Consider the following 23715-nt stretch of genomic DNA (forward strand, 5'->3'; position numbering starts at 1 on the left):
TGAGCCACAGCAGCATATTTCTCATTGGAATGGTTCTCCATTTCGATTTGCCAGTAGGTTGTTGTGACTGAGACGACAAACAGGTTGTCGTGGTTTCTTGTGGCTTGATGTGTAGAGCTCTCCAATGAGTGTAAATGAATTCTCGCAAAAATGAATCAGACTCAATGCGACTTGGAAATTTACCGGACAAAATGCACGACATAATGTATTCTATCACAGCGCATATTCCAGCTTGGGTATAATATTATCAGTTGCACTGTGTCTTCACAGATGCGCAATGTTTGGCTAGTAATACTGTCGTGCATCAGACAGTGAGAAATAGAAAATCTAAAAGATGTAATTAAGATTTAGCAGTAGCTGAAGTAGTATTTAAGTATTTCAATCAGCAACCATATCAGCTTGGCCCATACACGTGATGATAAATGAGCTGCCGCAAACTGTGAGGCAGAAGCACACGCTTTTAACTGTGGTAGAGGAAAGCCGGATATGAACACCTTCCTCGGACTCTGCAGATCATGCAAACGGTATTTTCAGTGGTGGGACATGGAAGTCATGAATGTCATAGATGTCAGGGAGCATTGTTAAAAGCAGATTTATTGGACTATGCTGCTGTGTCGACTCCGTAGCTCTTCCCCCATGCAAAACAATGTTGGGTTTCACGAGTACTACGGATGTAGTTGGCGCTACCATGAAGGAGAGTACTATGCCTCAGCAATGGACCATATCACAACTAACACCCGAAGAGAACGGACAGATGAAGCAGCAGTGAGAGAGATGCCGCAGTCATTAAAGGACAAACTCTAATGTCTGCGGATCGAAAGGACCAGCTGCACTAATAAACATACCACATTTTGAAATTATGCCTGGATTTGTTCCTACTTACATGCACACAGTGTTCTTGGGCGTTGTACGGACTGTCACAAGTACGTGGCTGTCAGAAAGCCGAGGAAGCATTCTGCAGGGTGTTTACTTTTAGTCGTCACATAATCTGTGTTAAAAAAACTAGCAGAGCAAAATAGATGCCGTTTTTGCAGTTGAGTGATACGGACAGGTGAACATTCTCTGGAAGAAAGTATGTATCTACAAGACCACTAATTACCTAACATTGATTAATTAATTTTTAATTATGGGATTTCGCATAAAAGCGAGAAAACAGAAAGGAATATATTCCTCGTTGAAAGACATTCCATGTTTAATAGAGCGTTAAAAGCACACCTGTGTTCAAATGTTCATCGCTGAATTTCGCTATGCAAATGAGCCGAAACAAGAAATACGCACTTTGCAAACGCAGAAATGATGCGACCGTGGCCTTATCCGGGACGAAGAGCGGTCTATCTGGCCAACAGATTAGCTCCTACACCAATCAGCTTCATCGCTTCAAAGCACGTGACCCTCTCACGTGGATTGCATGTCGCTCTTTCTGCGCCAGAAAAGTGCTTAACGTGCTTTGGCTCATTTGCATAGGGAAATTCAGCGATGGATATTTCAATGCACATGCGCGTTAAAGCTTTTCTTTCTTTCCTTTTTCTTTTTTTGTTCAACATAAAATAGCTTTCGACGACGAATACATCCAGTTTTGTTTTTCGTCTTTGCCCGAAGTCACCTAATGAAAGAGTTATTGAATGATTAGCGATCATATAGTTGCGTGATTTTCTTCCTTCTTTTGTTATTTTGTGAAGGGGATCTTCACTGCAGCACACGTCGGTTCAGATTGGTTCAATTGGAAATCTGTTTCTCATTGGCACCCAATGGGCCACTTAACGCGATTTGGTTCTGGATTCCCTGTGAATCTTCACCATAACAAGTGTTAGAGCGCTGAAACGTGAAGCTAGCTTTCTCTCAACACTTCTCATTACTTCATTGAGAAATACCTGCTTTATTCACGTGAAATGAATTTGGTGCCTCAGTTCTCATTGAAAGTCATTGGTTCTCTTTGGACGAATTAGCTCCTGGTTTCCCGGAAGACTCCTTCACCACAACATCGAGCGCTCAGACATAAAGTCAGCTTTCCCGCAACACCTCTCATTACTTCGATGAGAAACACCTGCTTTATTCACATTAAATGAATTGGATGCCTAAATTCCCATCGAAACTCATTGAAAGTGATGCGGGCGCTGAATAAGATAGAACCTGCTTTTTCCAGCAGGGCTAATGGCACGCCACGTGTACGCTACGAAACGCGACCAAAGTGTGGCCTGTGATCAACGAAAACCTGTGTGTGGAACTTCGGTTCGTTGTACTGTGGTGCACAATCCACATGTGCTGTTTGCGACCGGGACCGGGATTTAAGCACATATCAGTGCATATACAGTAATGATAAACTACAGGAGAGTATCATCAAATTATCAGCTTAATCAAATTTTATCAAATCCTCTGCACGAATAATCATTTGAGTTTTAATATAAATCGTATAAATCCGGAAGATCCGAACAATTGCGCGCTTATTTTTTTAGGATTCGTGATACTTCAGCCATAATACATTACTACACGCACACTAAGTTACAATAATGAAGGTTTGCATATTATGCGCTGTGACAAATCGGGAGAACTACTAGGTGTACCGGGTCAAGCGAAAAAATAGTTACAGATCAGTTTAGAAACACCAGTATTTGATTAGCATTAATTTCTACCAGAAGGAAGCCACTTCAATTGGTGGCAGGAAACAGATTGCACTTCTCCTTCGGGTTCATAAAAGTTCCCCGAGGACAAGAAAACGCCTTAGCAAAATGCGGATGATGTCTGAGAGGCTCGTTGCACCGGCGAGCAGGTATGGCTGGCGCCTGTTCACCGCATAGCGTGTAACACGTCGAAATGAAAAATAGCTGACGCGCGTTCAGCTTCGGAAACTGTCGCAGCCGCTGATCAGGTGCTTCCTTTGAGGCGTTTTTGTACGCCTCCCAAGCCAGTTGCAGCGATACCGCATTGCCAAACATGAGGCTATCGTACGCAGAAGGAGCCGCCGTTCCAAGTACGCAGGGCAAGGAAGAGTTAGCCGCCTGCTGCATGAAGTTGAGCAGGTCCTGAGACGCGGCCCCGATCCTCATCCCCATACCACCGTATTTGACCGGCATTAGGATGCTGAAGTCGTACATGGGCAAAGACAGCGCGATCGGTGGTACAAGGAACTGCCCTGCTTCTGGATTATAAAAGGTGTACGTGGGTGCATAAATAACTTGGAGGTCGAACGAAACGCTTCGTGAATTCCAGAGCGATTCATTCGTGAACCTGACGTCGTGGAGAACTCGCAGCCAGTTGGAAGACAGAACGGAACTCATGTCGCTGATGTTGGCAAAGATCTCGTCAAGAGCCTTCGGTTCTCGAAACGCGTTCGCGTATCTCATCATGAGGTGAAGATTACCCAACATGGCTGGTGTTGCGTCTTCCTTAACTGACTGAATCGGCTTCATTTTGGAAACTGCGACAGTGCCCATGCTGTTGATGATCTCTTCAATGTCACGATCAGCTCCTTCAGCCATTTTCTGCGTCACGTATTTTGAGTACACTGCCCATCCCATTGTGCGTTCCGTGAGCCGAACGCAGTGCTCGCGCTGACGTGCCACATAGAACTCTGGAGTTCCTATGCCGTTATACGTCTTTGAAAAATGGTGGTTGATGTACGGAGCGATACCCTGAATAAACATCCAACCAATCTGGTAATGGAGGTACTTCTCGCCCACATCTGCGAGAAGTCCGCTGAGCGTCCTGACGTACCCGTAGTCTTCTTGGCCGATAATTACTGGGGTATCTTCGGTCGCTCCCAGTTCAGATGCAGCGACTCTCAACCAGCGTTCGTAGGGAATTTCCGGGGTCAGCCTCGCAAACTCGGACAGGTTGGCCAAGAGTACGGATCTTATTGTGTCTAATTGCATCGTAGCAAGCAGTGCATCGTATATTCTACGTTCACAAGCTTCAAACTTAGCAAACTCGACGATATCGCTAACGGTTGTAGTGGGCAACATGGTTAAATGTTGAAAGGCCTCGTAGTAGTTCTTGTACATCCCGTATGTTTCGATCAGTCTGCGTCTCGCACTGAGTTCTTGAACGGCTCTTCCGAAGCTCACACTAAGCGCTGGTCTCCCGAAGTTGTTTACCATACGGACAGTGATCACATTGTCGAGGCCCAAGAGCTCATGCAAGTGAATTAACGATCTGATGACGTCAGGATTCTTCGAAAGTCTGGGCCACTCAATACCGGACTGAGTCATCACTCGTCTGAAGTTTTCCAACTCTCCCGTCTCGCTGTTCACGGCGTCCTGGCAGGACTCGAAGAAACGAGCCGCTTTTTCTGCGGCTGTTTGGCCCTTGATGGGAACGACGGCGTCGGTCAGCGTCGCCTCGAGCTCCATGAGAAAGCGATCCAGGTGTGCACTGTAGACGGAGCGTGATTGCTGCTTGTTCCAGTTCTCGCAGACGTGTCTGTAGAAGTTGTCGCAGGGACTGATGGTCTTGTCCATTGAACCTAGCAGCATGACCTCGTAGTCTTTGCAAGCGTTCGTTTCGCAGTAAGTGATGCCGGTTCTCTTGGCTGCACGCCCTCGACGTACGAACCACCAGATCACGACAGCGACAACGATGACCAAAGCGACAGCGCCGATTATAAGTAGGGACTTTATGGAGTTGATTCTATTGGTTCTAGTGCGGCCACTTGGCGACTGCGGCCGACTGAAAGCAAGATTGGTAGCTGCATGTTGTTTCGTTGGGAGGAGTTTCGAATGCTTTAGTCCGGTTTGGTCGCGTATCTGTTTTGAGAAAAACAATGAAAAGGGGTAAACACAATGTAGTTCCTGAGGTCACTTCATACAGAAATAACAAATAAGCTACCTCTTTACATTAATGCTTTTGAGGTGTTGCGCGAAACGTGCAGCTTGTAGCTAGCTTACGATATGAAGTTTACCGCACTGTTACAGTAGATAGAAGTCACATGAGTACAAAGAATGTGACACAAGGATATGAGTCACGACATCCTTCTGTAAAGATTATGGTTTACGACCTTCATGTTAGAGCGGCACAGGCTGTACGGCCGCGTGCCCCGCTCCGTGGTCGTCTTTTTGTTCGTCCTCGAATAGGAATACAATCACTATAGCTAGAATATCTTACCGATGAAGAGTCTTTTCCATCGGACAACCCTTGATCAGCCGACATTGAATGGAGCCCAACAAGAAGACTGGGGTAGCTTGCGAAATTCTGGCTTTAAATCAGGTGTAGTTTCTCAGAACAGAATGAATGCCGCGTTTCGACTTCGACAGTTGTTCGTCCTTCTTCTTCTACCAGTGACAGTTCTTCCACGTTTTGTAGCGCGTGCAGGCTCTGTGACAGTGTTACTGACCTTCTTCTTATGGTGCTGTGGTTGTAGGCACGTGAATGTAGGGAATACAGGGGGGGGGGGGCATGTTTATTGAGAAAAAAAGAAAGGAAATGGGAGGGAATATGGGGAATGTGGAGATCAGCATTACGTGATGCATGCAGTGCCGAATGACCCCACTAGTCAACTCTGTGGGTCGAGGTCTTCGTCCAACGCTTCGTTTCTTCAAGCACGAATGAGGAAACTTCGTTGAATATCAGTACCCTGCAGCCCACGATTCCGGTAGCTTATAGGGTCCACTTTTGAGAGTACTCGACGACGACTTCATACTAAACTCCAATAATAGCAGTCTTCCTCGTGTCTTTGTGACATCCGCACGCGCGCAAATTTGTTATATAAAAAGCTAGGGAAAAGCCCGATAGAGCTGGTACCGTTTAATCGCGCGGTAGACACCTGGTGGTAGACGCGGTACTCCTTAGACATTTCGTTAAGTTAAAAATGGTCCAAATGCCGGGGCTGCCCACGTTTTCCCACACTGAAATGCGCACTGGCACCTACAAAAGGTTAAAAATCTAAAACCGACGTTTCTGAACCTATATACAGGTTCCACTCTCAAAACGAAACGAACCGGACGGGTCCAGGACGTGTCTTCTCTCTGTGATGATGGAACCCCTACCTGTAACCTTTTTCACACCTTTAAAGGTGTGTGCTATGCACATTCAACCTGGTTGCGTAACATTGCATCTCCAGGATGATATTTTACAAAATTTGGAAAGCATTACTAAAGATCAAGTGTCAGTGCAAATCTTGCTTTCATTATGTCTTGGATATCGTAGGTACAAGCTAATGCATATATGCATCGCTACGATAATCGAGCACGCGCCAGTGTCTACAATACTGCTCAATAATATTGATTTCTTGCAAGACTGAATTTTTGGAGGACAGACAACACTCGAGTAAAGAAAATTTGTGCGAAACCGTGCTCCATTATGATGTTACCAATGTTACACCTAAAAAGGCGTGCGCCATGCACGTTATTACACCTTTAAAGGTGTGAAAAGATTTAGAGTGATAGGTTAAGAAACGTCGGTTGTATATTGTTTTTAACCTGTTGTAACCGCCTGTGTGAATAAATATTTCATGAAGCACGCAACTGGTGTTACCACTACCCTGTCGTGGTGACGGCCACACCCTCTGCAAATACATGTGTCCAGAAGTGCTTAACATAGGCTTAACAGAAAGCTGGAAGACAACCTGGATGAACACACAAAGCTTTTATTCTGCGAGACACCATGTGTCGTGTTCTCAAATCTTAGATGGCATCCTAGTAACGAGGACACCGCTCAGGGTCGTAGTAGTGGTACTTCTCCGGCCCGCATACTAAGTGGTAGACGAACTCGCAGCACGGGTCTACGACGAACGGATTGATGGTGTAGAAACGGCATCCGTTCCCTGAAACGTAAAGCAGAATTTTCAAAAATCAAAGCCCATTCAACTATTTCACGAACACTGAATGTTCATCTTCAAAATGGCATTACTTGTGTGTGTATATATATTTTTCACACGCTTGCGCAAGACTGCGTTTTTTTTAATCCGTTATTTTTTATTTCCTACCGCAAAAAAAAAAAAAAAAAAGGAGGGGGGGGGGGACTGTGACTAAAACCTCTTATTCTAAAGTCACAATTATAAACACGTAGTAAATATTTCGTATACGAATCTCCCTTCCATTGTTCAGAAAGGTTCTGGGTACAAATACTCATGCAGATTCTTTTGAATGTCGATACATATATGCGTATTTTCTTGATTTTTTTTTTTCAATGGGAGTATTTGCGTAAACATACCACAAACCCACAACGGGTACTTACCATTGCCTTCGGGGGTCCTCACAATAACGCACTTTGCGCAGTCAATGTACACCACGGGGTCAATTACTGACTTTCCTGTAGACGATAAAAAGTTAACCACGATATGGAACAACGCTTCTCATACACGGATCTACTATTCCTTCCGGCATAGCCAATTTTGTCCATGCCAGCTGTAATTCATTTTTCGTCGTTTATACCGTTTTACGTTTCAGTCAAGCAAGTATTTCATATTTGAAGTTGGGCCTTCAGACCTAGGCCTTTGGACCTGGGTCTTGAGGAAATCAATCAAAGTAACTGAACACTGAGCCGTACCGTGTCTACAGTGTGTGGCCCGCGCAACGGGATGAACCGAGAATCGATTAACCGATACATAACTGCGAAGTGAAGCCAGCTGGTGTGACATAGCTGCATGGACGGAACCTACATAACGCGCATAAAAGCGATAAAACAGGGGCACTTTACCTGGACAATCAGGGAATAGGTGAAAAGCATTGGGCGTTGGGTAGCCTTCAGTCGAGACCAGTTCCACGGGTAGTATTGAAGTGACTCTGAAACGAACGGTACGGTACAGAGGTCGTCGCGTTCACGAGTTTTGCTGCGGAACCCTAGCTTACAATGAACCGTTCTGCAACGAGTTCTCTTGGGCCGTCAGTCTTCTGGTGCATGTGTCGTATGGTCCAATTTGCGTTAGGGCAAAGCACGGCTCATTGCCAAAGAGCGTGTCATCACGGAAATTGCGAAAGTTGTTGTACCACTTTACAAAAGGTCCACCGAAACACTGCAAAATACGGGGCAAAGGAAACCCTCGATACATCTCCCCTTCCTCATAACACATAGTTGTCTGCACATCTCTAGTTACGAAGAACTGAGAATACACCACCACCTTTTTCATGCGCATTGTATTGGGTTCCCTTTCTCATTTAGTCAAGTAAAAAAAACAGCCGTTTTCAAAAGGAGCGCGAAGTCGCACACACTTCACATGGGACCAGAAATTTGAAAAAAGGATCTCTCGACTTTAGTGCCATAGGTGAGAGTGCTGAATACGTGAGGGTTGCTTACTACTTCTGGGTTCTGGAAGCGAGATAGGTCTGGCCGGTTTATGGCATTCTCTGCATGAGCTCCGCATGCGCATGCAAAAACAATTATGAATATCATGGCGACTCTTCTAGCTCAAAACTGTTCCTCGATAGGCGTCCCTGTTGATATATTAAGAGGTTCTGCATCTGTGTGCTATTTTTTAACCAGGTTATCAATAGCTTTGCCCGTATACAGGGCACGGTTATCCGGCATGCATGATAGCAATATGGTACGGCAGGTATGGCACCCGAGTTCGTTGCTCTGCGCTTCTGACTGCGTAGGAGTCAGCCTATCGTCGACTGCGTATTTGGGCGACCACCTGGTTTCTGTCTGTTCTATTTTTTGTCGACTTTTCGACTGTCGACGTTTACCTGTCGACTAGCGCGGGATCTACGGTTCGAAGCACGGAATTTCAAACCCTAACACAGTCTGACGGGCCTGCTGGTTCTGTGGCGTGGATGCTGACATCCACATCCACTCATGTATTATCTACAACAACTTCACCATCGGAACACCCTCCGTTGTTGTCTACTCCAGATTGGCTGTAATGGTTTTTCCTTGACGCCGTCCTGCACCGTAAACAGTGGGCTGTCACTGGAGCTCTCGTCAGTTTCTTGAGGGCCTCAGGACTCATGAACCGCGTGTGACTTTGTCGGTTGGGGAGATACTTTATATCAGTACGACGGCAAGACCAGACATTGTATGGACAAGAAGTCGGTGACTTCTTGCGCGATGCATCTAAGGCGCTTTACCAACTCCAGAATTCGCCTGATGTAGCAGAGCATACCTTCATCCTTTCCCAGATGTGACTGGTATAGCTTCAGTAAATAAAGCTTGTTGCTTAAGTTTGCTCGCTCGTGAACCTTTTTTAGCTCCTCCCACATCTGCTTCGCTGTCGTACAGTTACAGACATGCACGATCTGTCTGTCATCAATGCTGAGGCAGATTGTACTCTGGGCCTTACTGTCTCCGGTGATCCATGCAGTCGTTGGATTCGCTGGGACATCACTCGTAACGTACGACAAAGTGTCCTCCCGGATGAGTAGCATTATCACCTTAAACTTCCATACTTGGTAGTTCCCGTCAATCAGCTTCGCCACAGAGAATTTGCTTGATTCTCCCATTTCCAACTCGACGCAGCTAGCAGATGACAGCAGACCCGGTTGAACGATTACCGACGATCAACGCGCTCTGGGCCCATATAACCTGTTGAGAGGGACGAGCCACGGAGCGAAAGAGAGAGAGTGTATTGGCATCAAATGGATGGCGAAAGTAACAACAGCTGTACTGTCTGGAAGCGAAAGCGCAAGTGACCAGAAGAACTGGTGCGCGAGAGATGTACGCGCCAAATGTTGGTTGTCGTCGCTTTCCAACAACGTACAACTCTACTAACTACGCACAAGCTTGCGGCCGTTTCAGCCATAGCTATCCCCAGGAAAGGCAAACCTATATTTGGAGGTGGAGAACAGTACACACTCTGTGTTAACAAATAAGACCGAAAGGGAGGTTTGAATCACTGTTGCTTTATTCACTATACGGTAATCTCATTCGCTTCAGCTGCTGTACGCATGCGGGCACTGCACATTAGTGGGCTTCTGTATATTTGCAATACTTCACCACAGCAGCGCTGCAGCCACATGTAGCAGAAAGCCACCGAGGACTCGCAGATTACCAGTGGAAGACAATTGAACGTTAGCAGAGATCGGGACAAGTATCTGGGTCGTAAAACGTGTGCCGGGCCGGGCCACAGGTCAAGTCAAAGATGTACTGGCAGCAGAAATCCAAATTTTCTGGATCAGGTGTAAGGTAGAGACACCCAGTACCTGCAAAGTGTGTATACACACACAACTTTTTGAATTACAACATTCAAGGAAAGTTGAGAAGAATTTGTTAGTATCCAGTTGCGGTGACATTATGTGTTTTCCGTTTGGCCGGTCTTACCATTGTTTGCTGGAGTCCTTAATATTAGACACTTGTCACAATCTACGTAGATTGCTGGATAAGTCTGAGGCTCCCCTGTGCGGACGAGACAACGGAGATCCAAATCAATGCATACAACGATCTACAGCAAACGTGCACGTGAAGCCGATCATATGCGGCCTTTCTTTTTCGGAAAAAAAATGCTCCTTTACCATCCTTCGCTCATCGCATTGGAATAGTTGCATCGAATATCCTTATTAAAACCGTGAACTGCAATTTTTGTATCAGACCTGTCCAGTGCGAAAACGCTTCGCCGAGATTCGTGTTTTCTGTCTGTCTTTTTATTGAATACACCTGTACTGTCATCAGGAAGGTTTCTGTACTAAAAGTTTGCAGTCAGTCTCAAGTAAATCTTGCAGAAAAAATATCACATCAATGTACCATAGTGTTACTTTTTTGTGTGTGCAGTTTACTGTGAGCTGGCGCATTACAACTATCACACGTGATTGTTTTTGGAATAATTAATTTTTGGTTTTCGCAGTGTTATCTCCACTTTCGGTATGTTACATCACGGTGCGTAAGGTTGCTAGACTACCTGGGCACGATGGTATCACTTGCATCGCATTCCCCACTTTATACCCCGGCGTGGAGATTACTTGCGTAGGGAGATCCAACGTTTGACTGAAAATGTACGAGAAAGACATTCAAACAATCATGCTCACGCACTTCGTACGAATACATATAGCACGCTGTTAGCAACTCACGATTCGTTATTCTGTAGGTATGTTGCAGTAAACGTTGTCATGCGGTTTTTATAAGGCTCTGTTTGGCTTAACACGAAACATTGCCCGGAGCCTCCCAGATTCGGGTCGCTCGGGTAGTTGCGTAGCACGTTGTACCACGTGACCGGGCTCCCTCCAAGGCACTGCGTGGGAATGTTGAGAATGGGTGAGCTATAGATTAAATTTAGTAGTTTAGTACCGCTCCAGGCGATTTCAGGCCAGCTCACAATAGTACGCGCATCGACGGTGATCCCTCACAGCTTCTTTTTGTCGAGCTGTGACGTCACGTCATCGGAACGCTTTGATTCGCTGCGGGGATTCGTGGGTGCCAGAGTACGGTGACCGGATAACTTCTGTGCTTCGGACGCGCGACGGGCTCAACGGGCATATGCAACCGCAAAAAGAAATAAATAAAGGAAAAATAACTAAAGAACTCAGTTGCCGTTAAGCCATTAACTCGTCGCACGTACTTTTGTCCACGAATTCTCTTCTATCACTGAAAGCTCCCTACAAAGCCACGACAAAATACAGACTACAAATATGTATCAGTAATTTTTTTCGTACAACCACGGAACTGTAAATTTGTGAGAAGCAAACAAACTTTATCGCGAACTGTCGGTTCGCTGAACTGGATGAACTCTGAAACAGCCGTTCATACTGGTGGGGATAAGGAGATTACCTACTACCACAATTCGTCACGTACTATTCACTTAACGAGTTAAGCTGTTAGCACCGAGTACAGTGTGGTATAGCACCGAATGTAACGAGAACTCAAAACTCACAAATTGCCATATATTACTCACAGAATCAATATTTTGCCATCTGCTGAGCTCCGGTCGATTTTCGGGCGGTTCTTGAGCATGTAAGCCCCATGTTAAGCACATGAACGAAATGAAGGAAAACAGCCTCATCGCGTGCCTGTAGGATTCCTCAGTGTAGGTTCGCAGCAGTTGGTATGTGTATGTACGCTCTTACCGATGCGCACGTGTGCCCCAATTATGAGTGGGCTACAGCGCAGCTGAGACTTTCGCTCAATGATACTTATCCTCTGTGGGATTCGCGCCCATTCCTCGCTGGTGAGTGCGCTTAAAAGAGGTAAAGGGAACAAGGCTCGAACGGGGAAATGTCAAAAGAGCAAGCTCATACCGACATGTTTCAAACCGCCCGCACTCGCAAGTATGAAGTGTGGAGATCTTGCAGTTACTTGGAGGTTCGAAAGTTATTGAGTTTATTTATTTATTTATTTATTATTCAGAAATCAAAAGGACCCTGACAGTCACTATACATGGGCAATACATAATTGAAACACAATACAGTACATGCTAATACATCATTAAGAACACGAATTACTAGATTATTAAGAGCACTGAATAAATATTACTAATATTCGCTTCATACGAGAGAGGTAGTTGGCTACTATAGCAAAATAAGTAAGTACAGTACAGCTAAGTAAGCAGCAGTTTATGCTGCGTGGATTCTTCACCTTTAGAGAAATGAAAGCCAGCTCTTTCTTCAACATTAAGCGGCCAGGAGCATTCACTTCCTGTTGCTTGTCAAGTTTTGATGCTTGGATGATTCAGTTTTGCAAGTCGAACCTTACAGAGTATAGTGCACGGGAGACAGTCCTACTATGGGACTGTGTGCTTCATTACGGACTACGCTAACCGCTGAGTGGTATCGTGGTTGTTTTATCGCCTCCACGTAGGGCGGGGGGGGGGGGGGTGGAGATGGAGGTCTGTTTATGGGGATAGCTGAATTCGTCGTTTGATGGATTCAATCTCAGCCTTTTATTTTTTCAGCAACATCAACATCAATCTTGGATTTGTCGAGTATAAAAATACAACTACTATTAAATAATCAGCAGGGGAAGCGCAGGAGAAGTGACACGGTCTTGGGTCGGCGCCAGTGGCGTAGCCACGGGGGGGCTAGGGGGGGGCTCGAGCCCCCTCTACCTGCCACGGACCGACCCACGGAAATAGTGCAAATCCGAAAAGAAAATAATATATGGGGGGTGACGGTGTGACGATCGCGAAAGTTCTTGCAGTTCATGGCGTCTACGCAGCACTCTTGAATGGTTTTCAAAGTATGAGCTTTTCAAAATCCTTCCAATCTCGTGACACCCCCTCATTGGACATGACAGCCTATACATGTAATCGTATTGTGCACGTCCAACTCAATTATTTTCGTTCTGTTTTTTGAACCGCATTTTGCGGCGTGCACGAGTATGTGTATGTTGTCGCGCCCAGGATCAGCGGGGGGGGGGGCGAGTTTTCGTATCGAGCCCCCCCCCCCCTACCTTGGAGGTCTGGCTACGCCACTGGTCGGCGCTAACAGGGTGCCTCGGCAAGACGTCAATGTTCCACGGTGACGGTGCAACCTGTGGAGGCCGCAGTGCTAGCCAGCAAGTACACATACAAAGGAAATATAGCCGAAGCCCTGTGGCTGCACGTTGTCATGGACTTCGATCCTTATTGAGAAGAGGCTCATTATTTCATTCCCCGCATCACCAACATCAATAGGGTAGAGTATCGCCGCTGGCGATGAAACTCCCGTTCATCATCTCGCAATAAAGTTGTTGTTGTTGTTATTGTGCAACTATCGAGTATATAGATGCTCTACTACAGTGTCAGTCAAGGTCAGCCAAGAGGAAAGGACAGTTCACGACCTAAGTCTGTTCTTCGACAAAAAATTAACCGGCGGCATTCACAACGAAAGTCTTCTCCGGGGTATCGAATAAAATTCTGCTGCTGCCTGTGAGAATACATTAGTAATAGTCCTGGTTGGAAGGACGTACCGTGCTAACTGAGTATGACTATGAGTCGCGTCCGTTTCAGCCATATAGCTATCTACAAGAGATGCAAGTCTATGATCGTATTGAACCAAAGCAATCTTTCCCTTTTCATTTTGATGTTTTCTTTTTTTTTCAATACCCCCCCCCCCCCCCCCCCCCCCCCCCCCCCCCCCCCCCCCCGCAGCAACAGGATTCCCCAATGTAGGCTCTCAACAGTATATGCCTATGTGTGTGGTATGCACACTGTTAGCTTTTCACAGGTGTGTCCTAATTTTAATCGTGTCACAGCGCAGATGACATTTCCGCTGCATGACACGTATCCTTTTCATTATGTGTGCCCGCTCCTCACTGGTGGGCTATACCGAGACGTTTGAAATCGAGGGCGTTCGCATGTATACAAACGTATTCAAAATACGATACTAAGTACTGAAGAAAACAATGTGCTTAAGATGTGGTACGAAATACTAGGAAAACAAAGTAGTTGGAGTAGAGGATACTCAAGGACTACTTGAGGAGATTGCTGCGCTTATGTATATTGTTACATATACACGGTGTCCCAGGTAACTGCGTACAGATTTTTTAAAAATATATATATCACTTTTTTTTAGATAAAATCAATTGCAATATAACATATGCTGAAGGGCACTCTTTAGGAGGGCACCAGCAAACTCCTAAGGCAATGTCCTAATTAACTTTTAATAATTAACTTTTTAATTATAAAAGCTACGAAGTTGTCCCAATGAGAACATCTGTTCCCTTCGATCACCTGATACCGTAGCCGTTTTCAGAACAAAAATCTCTTCGATAGATCGTCCGCAAAAAATGCAGATATAATGCGGAAAATATTCCCAATAATAAGACAATAACATATGGCGACGGAAGAAGGAGTACCCTTTGCTGTGACGTACAGCCAATGGTCTTCGTAGTTCTTGGAGAAGCACAAGGTGACGAATCTTCGGCTCACGTATTTCGCGACCTATCACCCTTCGCTTTGGTGCGTGCCACACCAAGAAGAAGAGGAAGAATTCCGTCCGTTGCGGCCGTTCTATGCGATCTTGATTCCGAACTACGAAGGTGGAAATTCCGCTCGCCTCGATGGAAAGTGCAACTGCCCAAGTCACCAAGCGAGCATTATGGGCTTCTGCTCTGATACTCATCTCATATTCCATCCCACAAGCACTTAAGCGGTGGACGGTTTTATGCCGACGCCGCACACTGGAGAAAACCACAAGCGCTGCTTCCGGCTTAGCCCTGGCATACTGGGTGCTCGTCGTGGTCCCTTTCAACGTAAGCTTAAGTGATGCCATAGACATGAACGACCACATCGATTTATCCTCACCGATCGCGACGCTGTTGTCTGTGCTACTAAGCAACGACTCGGTGTGGACCATCTGTGGACTCTTCCTTGCGTATGTTGTCCACATGTACCTGATTGCCTTATGTCCATGCCAGAGTGCGCCACATGAGTGTAGACCTCGAAGAAACGCCATCAGCTCAGCCGAAGCTAACATGGATGCTGTAAAAGGGATGTGTGGGCTCGCATACATAGAGCTGATCTTCTTGACCAGCGCCATCACAAGCATAAGAGGATGCTATGTTGGCCTCTGTATGGTGTATGCGTACTATCGGTACTCGTACCAGCACCCATACATCTACTCGTATACGCAGGAGGTACTGCGTGAAATGATGATGGCGACCATCTTGGGACTCCTCGGCTTGAAGACGAGGCTCCACCTCAAAGCAATGCTGATGCTGGGGTTAGTCACGCCTCTAGCTTTCTTCGGAGGCATGCTGTGCGGTTCTCTCACTAGTTGGGAGAACTTCAGTCTTCATATGACACTGGCGTACGTAGCAAAGCAGTGCTCTGGCGCATGTCTGTGGGTTTTCTGTTCCCAGTGCATCTGGCCAGAACTTTGCATCGGATGTGCCGGAAGGCGTCAGCATGTTGCCCTTGGTCTCTGGGTGGGTGTTACAGCAGCACTGTGTATTACCATGGTTGAATGACCACTTGATTATAATTCTTACGTCATATATGCATTTTCGTAGTCATTACAGGATATTTCCATGCTAAATGTGCTTTGCTTGTTCTGCATGACTTGAAGAGTTGTCAGAAACCAACGTGCTGACCATTGAGCGCTTCGTTGCCAACACCCTTATTGTTTCGAATATAATAGACTAACTCAAAATAGAAAGAGATAAATGTATCTATAGTGACTATTTCCACTGCACTTGGGTCCGTTAGGGATCGTGCATATCTGACACTGAGGGACCCAAGCCGAACCTGACTAATAGTAAGTCCTTTCTGCAAGTCATTGCTAATGTTAGTCGTTGCATATGTAATTGGTGTTGTCAGCGTGTAGTCGTGGCGTGGCTTGGTAGCATCTAATCGTTCGAGTACTTCCTGTAAGATTAATATATCTGTCGGTAGCATGCGGTCTTGCTGAGCTCAGCCGAGAACAGTCGCAATATGGGGAGATTGCTTCCGACGCGTGTAAAAAAAAAATCCAGGTGGTCAAAATTATTCGCAGGCCTAACTGGCGCTCGTGCAGCGTGTCGCCACACATACAAAGTCATCTTGTAGTTGCATAGTTCGTCAGGGGATGTCAGTCTGGCCGTAGAACTCAACTGCAAAAACTGTGCATAATGTAAAACCCCCGAGACTAGGGAACACGAAAGTTCGTGTTCCCCAGTCTCGGGATTACGCATCATCTTCACCAGCTCGCTTGCTTCCTAGCCATTTTTTCATTGCAAAAGCGGCATCTATTTTGCTCTGCTAGGTTTTTAATAAAAATTATGTAACTAATAAAAACACCCTGTATATTGACTGAATCACCTTACGTTTCTACTCCCACTTATTTCATAGGTAACCTTCATGTGTTGAAGCAAGCGAAATGGCTCAGTGATGTGTATTCACTGTGCAGTCGTACGGTTTCGTTTAAAAACGGCGGTGTTTATATTGAAAATAGTCTCACGTTGGAGGAGTGTACCTTTAATGACCTCTCGCGAAGCCTGTGAGCCTATGTGAGCCTGGACACAGGCGACGCCTGGAGCGTTTTTAGGTCGTTGGTCACACGACTGCTGCCGCCCATTTCGATGGTGGCTCGTAGTGGGTAGAAGACGAGCCGACGAGCCTAGCCAAGCCACAATACCGCGTCTACGCCGCTGGCATAAGTGCTGGCTACAAAGGCGGCATGAAAGGCGGCTAGAGCCGCCGACGACGACAAAAATAGCGTTGGCGGCACGTCTCTGCGGCAAATATGCATGTTGACCTCTCGGAGCATTTGCACACAGATGAATGCAATATATTAATACGGGAGCTCATGAAGTGTCATGAAGAGGTGAGAAACATCAGCTGTTGATAGCGTCAGTGCTTGCATGAAATTTTCTTCAGGAACAGTAGCGTTTGTGCCGTTTGTACACGGTGGCTGGAGTTTTGACTGTTTGGAAGGAGGTTTCGGCGTTTTCAAACGCGACGGACTCAAACTCTCTTTAAGATTTATACAGCCAGCAAGTGATGAGTTGCAATACATGTTTCAGCAAAAGTTCGGGAAAATTTTTGGAGCTTGCAACAGCATCAACACGAAAATGTTGAAGTGCCTAAAGGAAGAGGTAAGGCTGCCTCATGGGCTTCTGAAGATAGACCGGATAAACGTTGAGTGATTTCTTTTCTAGAGACTACGGAAGCAACGGGCGAATTACGAACGCTCGTTGGAACGGCAGAGGCGACAGAAATTGGCAGAAACGGCGCAAACTAGAAGTTGAAGTAATGATTTATATGACCATCTGCAAAGTTGCACCTGACCGGTGAACTGTGTTTTTCCTACTGTAAGTACACACAAAACAAAGGGAAATTTTTTTGTATTCAGGGTTCTATGCATGTGGTGCGCACGACTGTAAGGAGCACAATGAAATATTGACATGACATGACTCAGAGCCATAGTGAGACAAGTTTGTGCCCAGGGCAGGGTAAACCTAAAACCCCTAACCTTTCAGACAATACAGCAGTTGCTAACAGAGGACGGCCACAATGTTTGCTTGATTTGTGCGTGGGGTGCTAGCAAGCCCTCACGAGGACAACTGCGTTTCAACGCATTAAAAAACACGCTGAACGCACACTTACTGTATGTCCTCATTTGGCTGCTAGGTGAAAATTTGCGAAATTCATGATATGGAGACCAACGTGTCCTCGTTCGGGGACTGAGAGGCACTTAAACTCTTATGCCGATTTCTTTTATGTCCGAACCGTTTAGTTGCAAACCAGTTACCAGTATTATTTTTTCCGGTTCTGCTCCGGTTCGGGTTGGACAGTGTCATGAAAATTTCGATTCGGGTTCGGTTCCGGCAAAAATAACGGTTCAGGTATGGTTTTCAGTTCTGGTGCGGTTCGACACCCTGATTTATCTTTCTTTTTCTTCACCGTTATCATTTATTGATTTAAAACTTGCTCCCGAAGTTCCTACTTAGTGCTTACTCCTACCTTCGGTACCAGTTACTGCCGCAATTCTCTTAGCACTAACTACGGTGCTAACCAATTAGCACATAGAAGTGGCAAGCCATCTACTGGTGAACCAGTGTTTCAAGGACATATCTCGCTTTTAACCACTGACATGGTGCTATTGGTTGCTCAAGTCTGCATGAATCTTATCACAGCTGGCATTGCTAGACATACTGAGTAATTACATACATTTTTGTTTGGGTTACACCTGGAAATGAAGGATGGAAAAGCTGCTTCTCACAGTTTATGTGAATGTGGCATTGTAGAGAATCCCAAACATGCTGTGGTTACGAATGCACAGTACAGACGACTGCCAGGCATTCCTTGTTAATCTCACTTATCAGCATTTGTGAAGAATTGAGGCACGTAGCTAGCTTAGAAGCTTGTTGAAGAATGGTGAAGGAATCTGCAGAAAAATTGAATGTGGCTGCAGCATTTTGCCCTCCATGGTTTCATATTGTTCACCAGAGAAACATTAATGTAATATTGCCATCGTCGTACCATTGACCAGAATTCGGAGGGTGTGGTTTCAAACCCCCTGCTGGTGTCCCTTCATCAACTGCAGTTATTTAATCGTAAGATACAGGTTCCGGGTGAGAAAGTGGTACGCGGTTTGCTGCTGTCGGACCGGCTGTGATGGCCTGTCCGAATAATGCTGTCATAACAGACAACACTGTTCGGCATATGTAAGATGGAAATATGGTGTGTGTTGGTGAAAATATGGTGTAAAGTGTTGCGTTTGTCAGTTTGTGTGTTCCGTGCTCAGAACAGTTATATTCCATGGCGTAGAATAGTTCTTGGTGGGGATTGATAAATTTGGTGCATTATATCACGAGATAGTATTGATTATGATTAGGTTTTGACTAAGAGTAACACTCTGGTTCGCTTCTTTTATATCTCTGCTGTTGAAGTGTATGGTTCTCAACACAATATTTCTTTTCTTGCACTTACAGGAGCCAAAGAGTGAAAACATTTCGCGGGGAGTTTTACTCGAGGCTAGTATTTTCAATGTACACTTCACACATCCTCGAAGGCCACCTGCTCAAGAAGCATGTAACGCCTCTCAACAGAATGCACAATAAATGGTAAATATATTATATACAATGCTGCAAAAACAGATACCATGGCTGTAACAGACCATTTTGTAGATGACAGATTCGCTCATAGCAAACCTTGCCTGCCTTTTCTGGATTTGCTTCGCAACAAAAGGTTAGCCCTTTATCCTATACTGTTCCCTATAGAAAACAGTACTGTCTGTTGTGTTTGTGGGTCTCATAGGCTGCTGGGAGCAGGTATATTCTCTGCTCCATGTTCACTAGTTTGAATACACTAATACTGCAATGAAGGAAGAAGTCTGCATGTGCATGAACGAGCAGCTTCACGTCAAAGTGACAGATGAATACGTCAGAATGACGAGTGCCCATCCTTCCATGACGACATCCCATCTGCCAATGAATATGATGTACAGATCCGTAACAAGAATTGTTCCACTTGAAATCGTACTTTTGTCAGGAACAGCGTTGTAGAACATACATAGGGAGTGACTGTTTTCGGTCAAATGCCTTTCTCAGATTCAGAGGCAAAAATTGGGCACTATTTTTAAATGTGTAATTTGGGGAGAAAAATCGGGCGATACTTACGCCTTCGGGTGTTATTGTTTCTCCTTTTGTCTATTACGTAATTTCATGCATATTAGCCGAAGCTTATGCGTAATTTTATTGTTTCTCTTTTCTTTTTTTTTTTCTCATGGGTGCTATGCGGCTTATCTGATGACTATTTTGCCCGGATGCTTTCCCCCATACCCTGGTTTTAAAGAAAGGGCCGACAGTGTCTCTGGAACAACACCGCCATGCCAATGCACGAAGAAAGCATAACGGGCGTATCCGCATTCGAGAAGACTGACCTTCCTGGTGCCTTCCCCCAAGCAGCCTTAACGAAAGTGGTGACAGTGATTCATGTCTTTTGAATGGCCACTGACTCGTCGATCCATGAAAAACGCACAAGGGCACAATCTGATTTATGGTAGAACACTAGAACTAACCTCCTTCGTTGTACACCATGCTGATCCCGGAGTATGAACCACAGCGTTTAGGACCTCCTCTACGGTCCCCTTTGTCACACAAGTCAGTCGCCTCGTATTGCCCGTGGCTTATCTGTCAGTGCGGCTTATATGTGTCAAATTACAGTAAGTTCTTTTTTTTTTCCGGTCCTTTGGTGACCTACCAGCGCTAATCCCCAACGGCATAAACAGTGCTGACAGGTGTACTTCTGCGAATCTAAGTGACCTGTTCTTACATGCATTACACATGGCGACCTTTGTTCATCTCCAATGGAAATTCGCTTGAGGATTTCATATAGAGTGATGAATTTCGGGAAGAAATTGGGTTTAACCGGAATTGGCCGTAGGTCACTTCGGGGGGAGGGGAAATAACTGGGTGGGATTCGGTTTAACCCGAAAAAGTTACACTCTAAACACACGATACGGGAGGTGGACTTCACCATCACCCAACAGTGCTATTATAACATCCGCAACATTAGGTACACTTATTTATGGAGGGGACTGTATTAGCGACGACCTTCATTTTGTTCAGCTCAGTGTGTTACACTACATTGTATACACAACACAGAAGGAAACTTGCAAGTAATAATTTGGGGTAGCTTTACAGTAAGGTAAGTCAGCCTTGTGGGTGGCGAGTTGCTGCACGTGCTGTGGGTAGGATTGCGGATAACATCACAAAAATTTTACAACAAAGCATTGCAAATACCTACCGTGTTGTTTGCAATTTACCCACGTTGGAGGTAAGAAAGCATACAGTAATTTCTTGTTCCGTTTGCAGCTACACTTTACTGCTCTTTGCAGCTTCTACTGTCTCATTAGCCCCCAAATATGGCATTTGCTAGAGCCCTAAAGTGTTGACAACCTATACTTCGAGACAACGCAACTTCTCCCACAGATCTAATGATGTCTGTGATTGCCTTATGCAGGGGTGTGAAGCCTCAAAGTCATAACGTGGCATGCCTGCACAGTTCAAACTTGCTTGTGTACATTGGTTATGTTGCGTAAACACTGTTGTTTCATCTACTGTACCAGTTGACCAAGGCTCCTTCACATAACTGCAAAATGTACTCTATCTTGTCTGGGTCATGCATGCTACATATTCTTAGGTAACTAAAATTATTCTACTACACATCACTGCATCTAATATTAATCAGCAAAAGTTGAAAGAAATATGTGCAGACATTGCACTGTCACCCCACCAAGTGACATTGCAATGTCTGCATGTATTTCTCTGAACTGCACTGTTTTTCTCTGCAATGAACTGCATGTATTTCTTTGCACTGTCACCACCAAGTGACAGTGCAGCTTCATCAGCTCCATCATCAGCTCTAACAGGTGCCGCACCTACTGGACAACACATTAAAACATCAGAGCTGTTGCAAGGAGTTGTTGCTTCCTACCTTTCTTGAGAGTAATTTCCTAATTTCTCTTGTCAGTTTCTTTATGATACAGTTACGAAGAGCATGTAATCACGGTAACTGAATAGTAGGGCAAGCTCAAGCTACGTGGACCTAAGCTCTATGTGGATTTACAACCGTGCCACCATGTTTTGAGCTTAGACACGTATACATAGTGGTGAAATGTCCAACTGTGGCCTTTCACTGATACCTTAGTCTATACCAGATAGTTCTATATAGTATAGTTCTCTATTGGTTACAGTGTTGGTCTTTGTTTAAAACTATTAGTAACAAATACTGGATTATTGTTAGAGTTGCTACAGATTTTTACTGAAAAACACATCTATGCATGACTTCATATGAAAGTGGAAGGACAACGAGGAATAGTAGAATAGTAGTTTCACTTTACCATCGTTACTTTCCTTTGGCGCATCCCACGATGGGAAGTGGCACCGGGTCATCGTAGACCACCTCATCTCATTCATCGTTGGCTCTAACCGCTTCTAACTAGTAGCATCGTCATAGTCATCTCATTCAAAGGTTGTCCTGGCCAATCTCCCTTGCGGATGCGGTGCTATGGCATGATGGAGGCTGAAGAAGAAGAAATAGAAGCAAGTCAAGTCATAGTACAGTTAGTTAGACATCCTCATAGCCCTGGCCGATCTCCCTTGTGGCTAATGGCCATTCTCCGTGGGAGGAAGAAGAAGAAGCCTACGTAACCGCTGTGATTTTCTGATTTTTCACGTGTTCCCTCCCAGACACTACACTGTACCTTCATTTTCTCCACTGCATCTGTCTGTAGCGCACATTCAACATTCTCCTCGACCATATCTAGTAAACATAGACATGTTCAGCTATAGATTAACCCTGGCGAATCTGAAGGGCAGAAAGGGAGGAAGAAGAAGTACGTCTCGCGAAGCTCGAAATTCTATCCTTGGGTCATTTGCCACAAAATTTGTTGCAGAGCGGACCAGGGAAGTGGCGTAGACCACGCAGTCGTGAACACCGGGCATGATGCGTGCATTTTGCGCTCTCTTCTTCTTGTTTGCCCTGGTCCTTGTCACCGAAGCACAGCAACCTTCGCCTGACGAAGACTGGAAATTGAAGAAACTGCCAGTAGCAACGGGTGGTGCACTGTCAGTGTCCGGGCAACCCGATTTGTACCTGGATGACGACTTCGGATCGTGGGATTACCCCGTTCAATCGAAGGACATAGAAAAGTTTCTGGAATATGTACAGGCGTCATCTGTCACAGCGACGACAGTGCCTACGCAATCCTCACAAGACAAGATGGCAGCCCCGAGGGCGCGAGCCACTGCAACGAGCCTAGTTCGTGGAGGAGGCACAAAGGTACCAGCTGTGGCATCATCAGCGCCTACCGAAGCTGATGTTTCCTCAGAAGGCACCTTGAGGCAACGGGAGGTCGCCGTTGCTTCCAATGGCTACGGCAAGTTCACTGCAGATAATGAGCGCCATGCTAGCCTGTCTGCCATACCTCATCCTGCAGAATCTTCAAACCCTGAACTAAGTATAACAAAATTGGCGCACGAAGCCCCGGCTCAGATGTCAGCAGCCAACGAGGGTTTGCAGGACATCTTCAATTTATGGAATTTTCCGGTTATATTTGGAGGTTTTAACAGTCCTGCTGCCAAGAAGTCATCACCCGAGGGACTTCAGCACGTGAACGAAACCCACCTCAAACTTGCAAGCATTTCGACAAATGCCTCATTACCAATATCTAACGAAGCTGAGAACGTCTTCAAAGCATGGAACTTTGACCTGGTGTTCAACTCTAATTTGGTTGGTCCTATTACGCCTGGGGAAACGTCACCGTATGAAGCCAGAAAGAAGTATCTTAGTACAGTGAAGAAGATAAGTCTAGCTGGCTTCATCTTGAGTGTGATTTGCCTTATCGGTGGTTTGTTTTACGCGTTGTCCTTTCGTGATCGGTCTCTCTATGGTCCGGTTGCCTCTCGTACAATCTACGTTCACCCCTGTGTTTGAGTGGGCTTCCGGAGAACAGATAT

The 23715-nt window shown here is 45.5% G+C and overlaps 5 protein-coding genes across 9 annotated transcripts in view; 2 read left to right on the forward strand and 3 right to left on the reverse strand.

Moving 5' to 3' along the window:
- The window catches only part of LOC135367067 (solute carrier organic anion transporter family member 4A1-like), a 40837-nt gene that overhangs the window by 2859 nt on the left and 14263 nt on the right, over positions 1-23715 (forward strand). The window contains exons 1-2 of one of the 3 annotated variants that reach the window (XM_064600165.1): positions 19231-19317; positions 19381-19441. The exons of 1 other annotated variant lie outside the window; for it this stretch is intronic. The gene's annotated coding sequence lies outside the window, so the exon portion shown is untranslated. Of the gene's footprint in view, positions 1-19230; positions 19318-19368; positions 19442-23715 lie in introns of those variants that run through there. One more of the 3 variants, XM_064600168.1, reaches the window with a different exon arrangement.
- On the reverse strand, positions 2359-5270 carry LOC135366167 (neprilysin-1-like). Its single transcript, XM_064598826.1, has 2 exons — positions 5098-5270; positions 2359-4739 (listed from the first exon to the last, which is right to left on the reverse strand). The coding sequence occupies exons 1-2, from the start codon at positions 5140-5142 to the stop codon at positions 2646-2648; spliced, it is 2139 nt and encodes a 712-aa protein (XP_064454896.1). The 5' UTR covers positions 5143-5270; the 3' UTR covers positions 2359-2645.
- LOC135367068 (uncharacterized) lies at positions 6558-9574 on the reverse strand. The gene is made up of 5 exons (XM_064600170.1): positions 9300-9574; positions 7782-7945; positions 7630-7715; positions 7168-7242; positions 6558-6754 (listed from the first exon to the last, which is right to left on the reverse strand). Exons 1-5 carry the CDS (start codon positions 9366-9368, stop codon positions 6627-6629), a joined length of 522 nt encoding a protein of 173 aa, XP_064456240.1. The 5' UTR covers positions 9369-9574; the 3' UTR covers positions 6558-6626.
- On the reverse strand, positions 9777-22209 carry LOC135367069 (uncharacterized). Of its 3 annotated transcripts, none has more exons than XM_064600171.1 (5): positions 22098-22209; positions 10929-11089; positions 10760-10845; positions 10186-10260; positions 9777-10067 (listed from the first exon to the last, which is right to left on the reverse strand). In XM_064600171.1, the coding sequence occupies exons 1-5, from the start codon at positions 22119-22121 to the stop codon at positions 9937-9939; spliced, it is 477 nt and encodes a 158-aa protein (XP_064456241.1). In that variant the 5' UTR covers positions 22122-22209; the 3' UTR covers positions 9777-9936. The 3 variants fall into 3 exon arrangements, with proteins under 3 accessions (XP_064456241.1, XP_064456242.1, XP_064456243.1); XM_064600172.1 differs by lacking the exon at positions 22098-22209 and adding an exon at positions 16725-16825; XM_064600173.1 differs by lacking the exon at positions 22098-22209 and adding an exon at positions 16710-16825.
- On the forward strand, positions 16916-19351 carry LOC135367071 (COX assembly mitochondrial protein 2 homolog). Its single transcript, XM_064600174.1, has 4 exons — positions 16916-17075; positions 17275-17346; positions 17410-17562; positions 19186-19351. Exons 1-3 carry the CDS (start codon positions 16995-16997, stop codon positions 17497-17499), a joined length of 243 nt encoding a protein of 80 aa, XP_064456244.1. The 5' UTR covers positions 16916-16994; the 3' UTR covers positions 17500-17562; positions 19186-19351.

This window comes from Ornithodoros turicata, chromosome 8 (assembly GCF_037126465.1).
Source record: "Ornithodoros turicata isolate Travis chromosome 8, ASM3712646v1, whole genome shotgun sequence".
Classification (NCBI taxonomy): domain Eukaryota; kingdom Metazoa; phylum Arthropoda; class Arachnida; order Ixodida; family Argasidae; genus Ornithodoros; species Ornithodoros turicata.

Bases quoted from the DNA above. Each gene is read 5' to 3' on its own strand.
- LOC135366167 (XM_064598826.1), bottom strand. From the start codon at position 5,142: ATGTCGGCTGATCAAGGGTTGTCCGATGGAAAAGACTCTTCATCG. The intron at 4,740-5,097 runs GTAAGATATTCT...TTCTCAAAACAG, and splicing joins ATGGAAAAGACTCTTCATCG to ATACGCGACCAAACCGGACT.
- LOC135367069 (XM_064600171.1), bottom strand. From the start codon at position 22,121: ATGCGCCAAAGGAAAGTAACGATG. The intron at 11,090-22,097 runs GTAAAGTGAAAC...ATTCCCACGCAG, and splicing joins GCCAAAGGAAAGTAACGATG to TGCCTTGGAGGGAGCCCGGT. The intron at 10,846-10,928 runs GTGAGTTGCTAA...GTACATTTTCAG, and splicing joins TACCTACAGAATAACGAATC to TCAAACGTTGGATCTCCCTA.
- LOC135367071 (XM_064600174.1), top strand. From the start codon at position 16,995: ATGCATGTTGACCTCTCGGAGCATTTGCACACAGATGAATGCAATATA. The intron at 17,076-17,274 runs GTGAGAAACATC...TACATGTTTCAG, and splicing joins TCATGAAGTGTCATGAAGAG to CAAAAGTTCGGGAAAATTTT. The intron at 17,347-17,409 runs GTAAGGCTGCCT...TTTCTTTTCTAG, and splicing joins TGAAGTGCCTAAAGGAAGAG to AGACTACGGAAGCAACGGGC.
- LOC135367068 (XM_064600170.1), bottom strand. From the start codon at position 9,368: ATGGGAGAATCAAGCAAATTCTCTGTGGCGAAGCTGATTGACGGGAAC. The intron at 7,243-7,629 runs GTAAAGTGCCCC...TATCGTCTACAG, and splicing joins CCTATTCCCTGATTGTCCAG to GAAAGTCAGTAATTGACCCC. The intron at 6,755-7,167 runs GTAAGTACCCGT...TTTACGTTTCAG, and splicing joins GAGGACCCCCGAAGGCAATG to GGAACGGATGCCGTTTCTAC.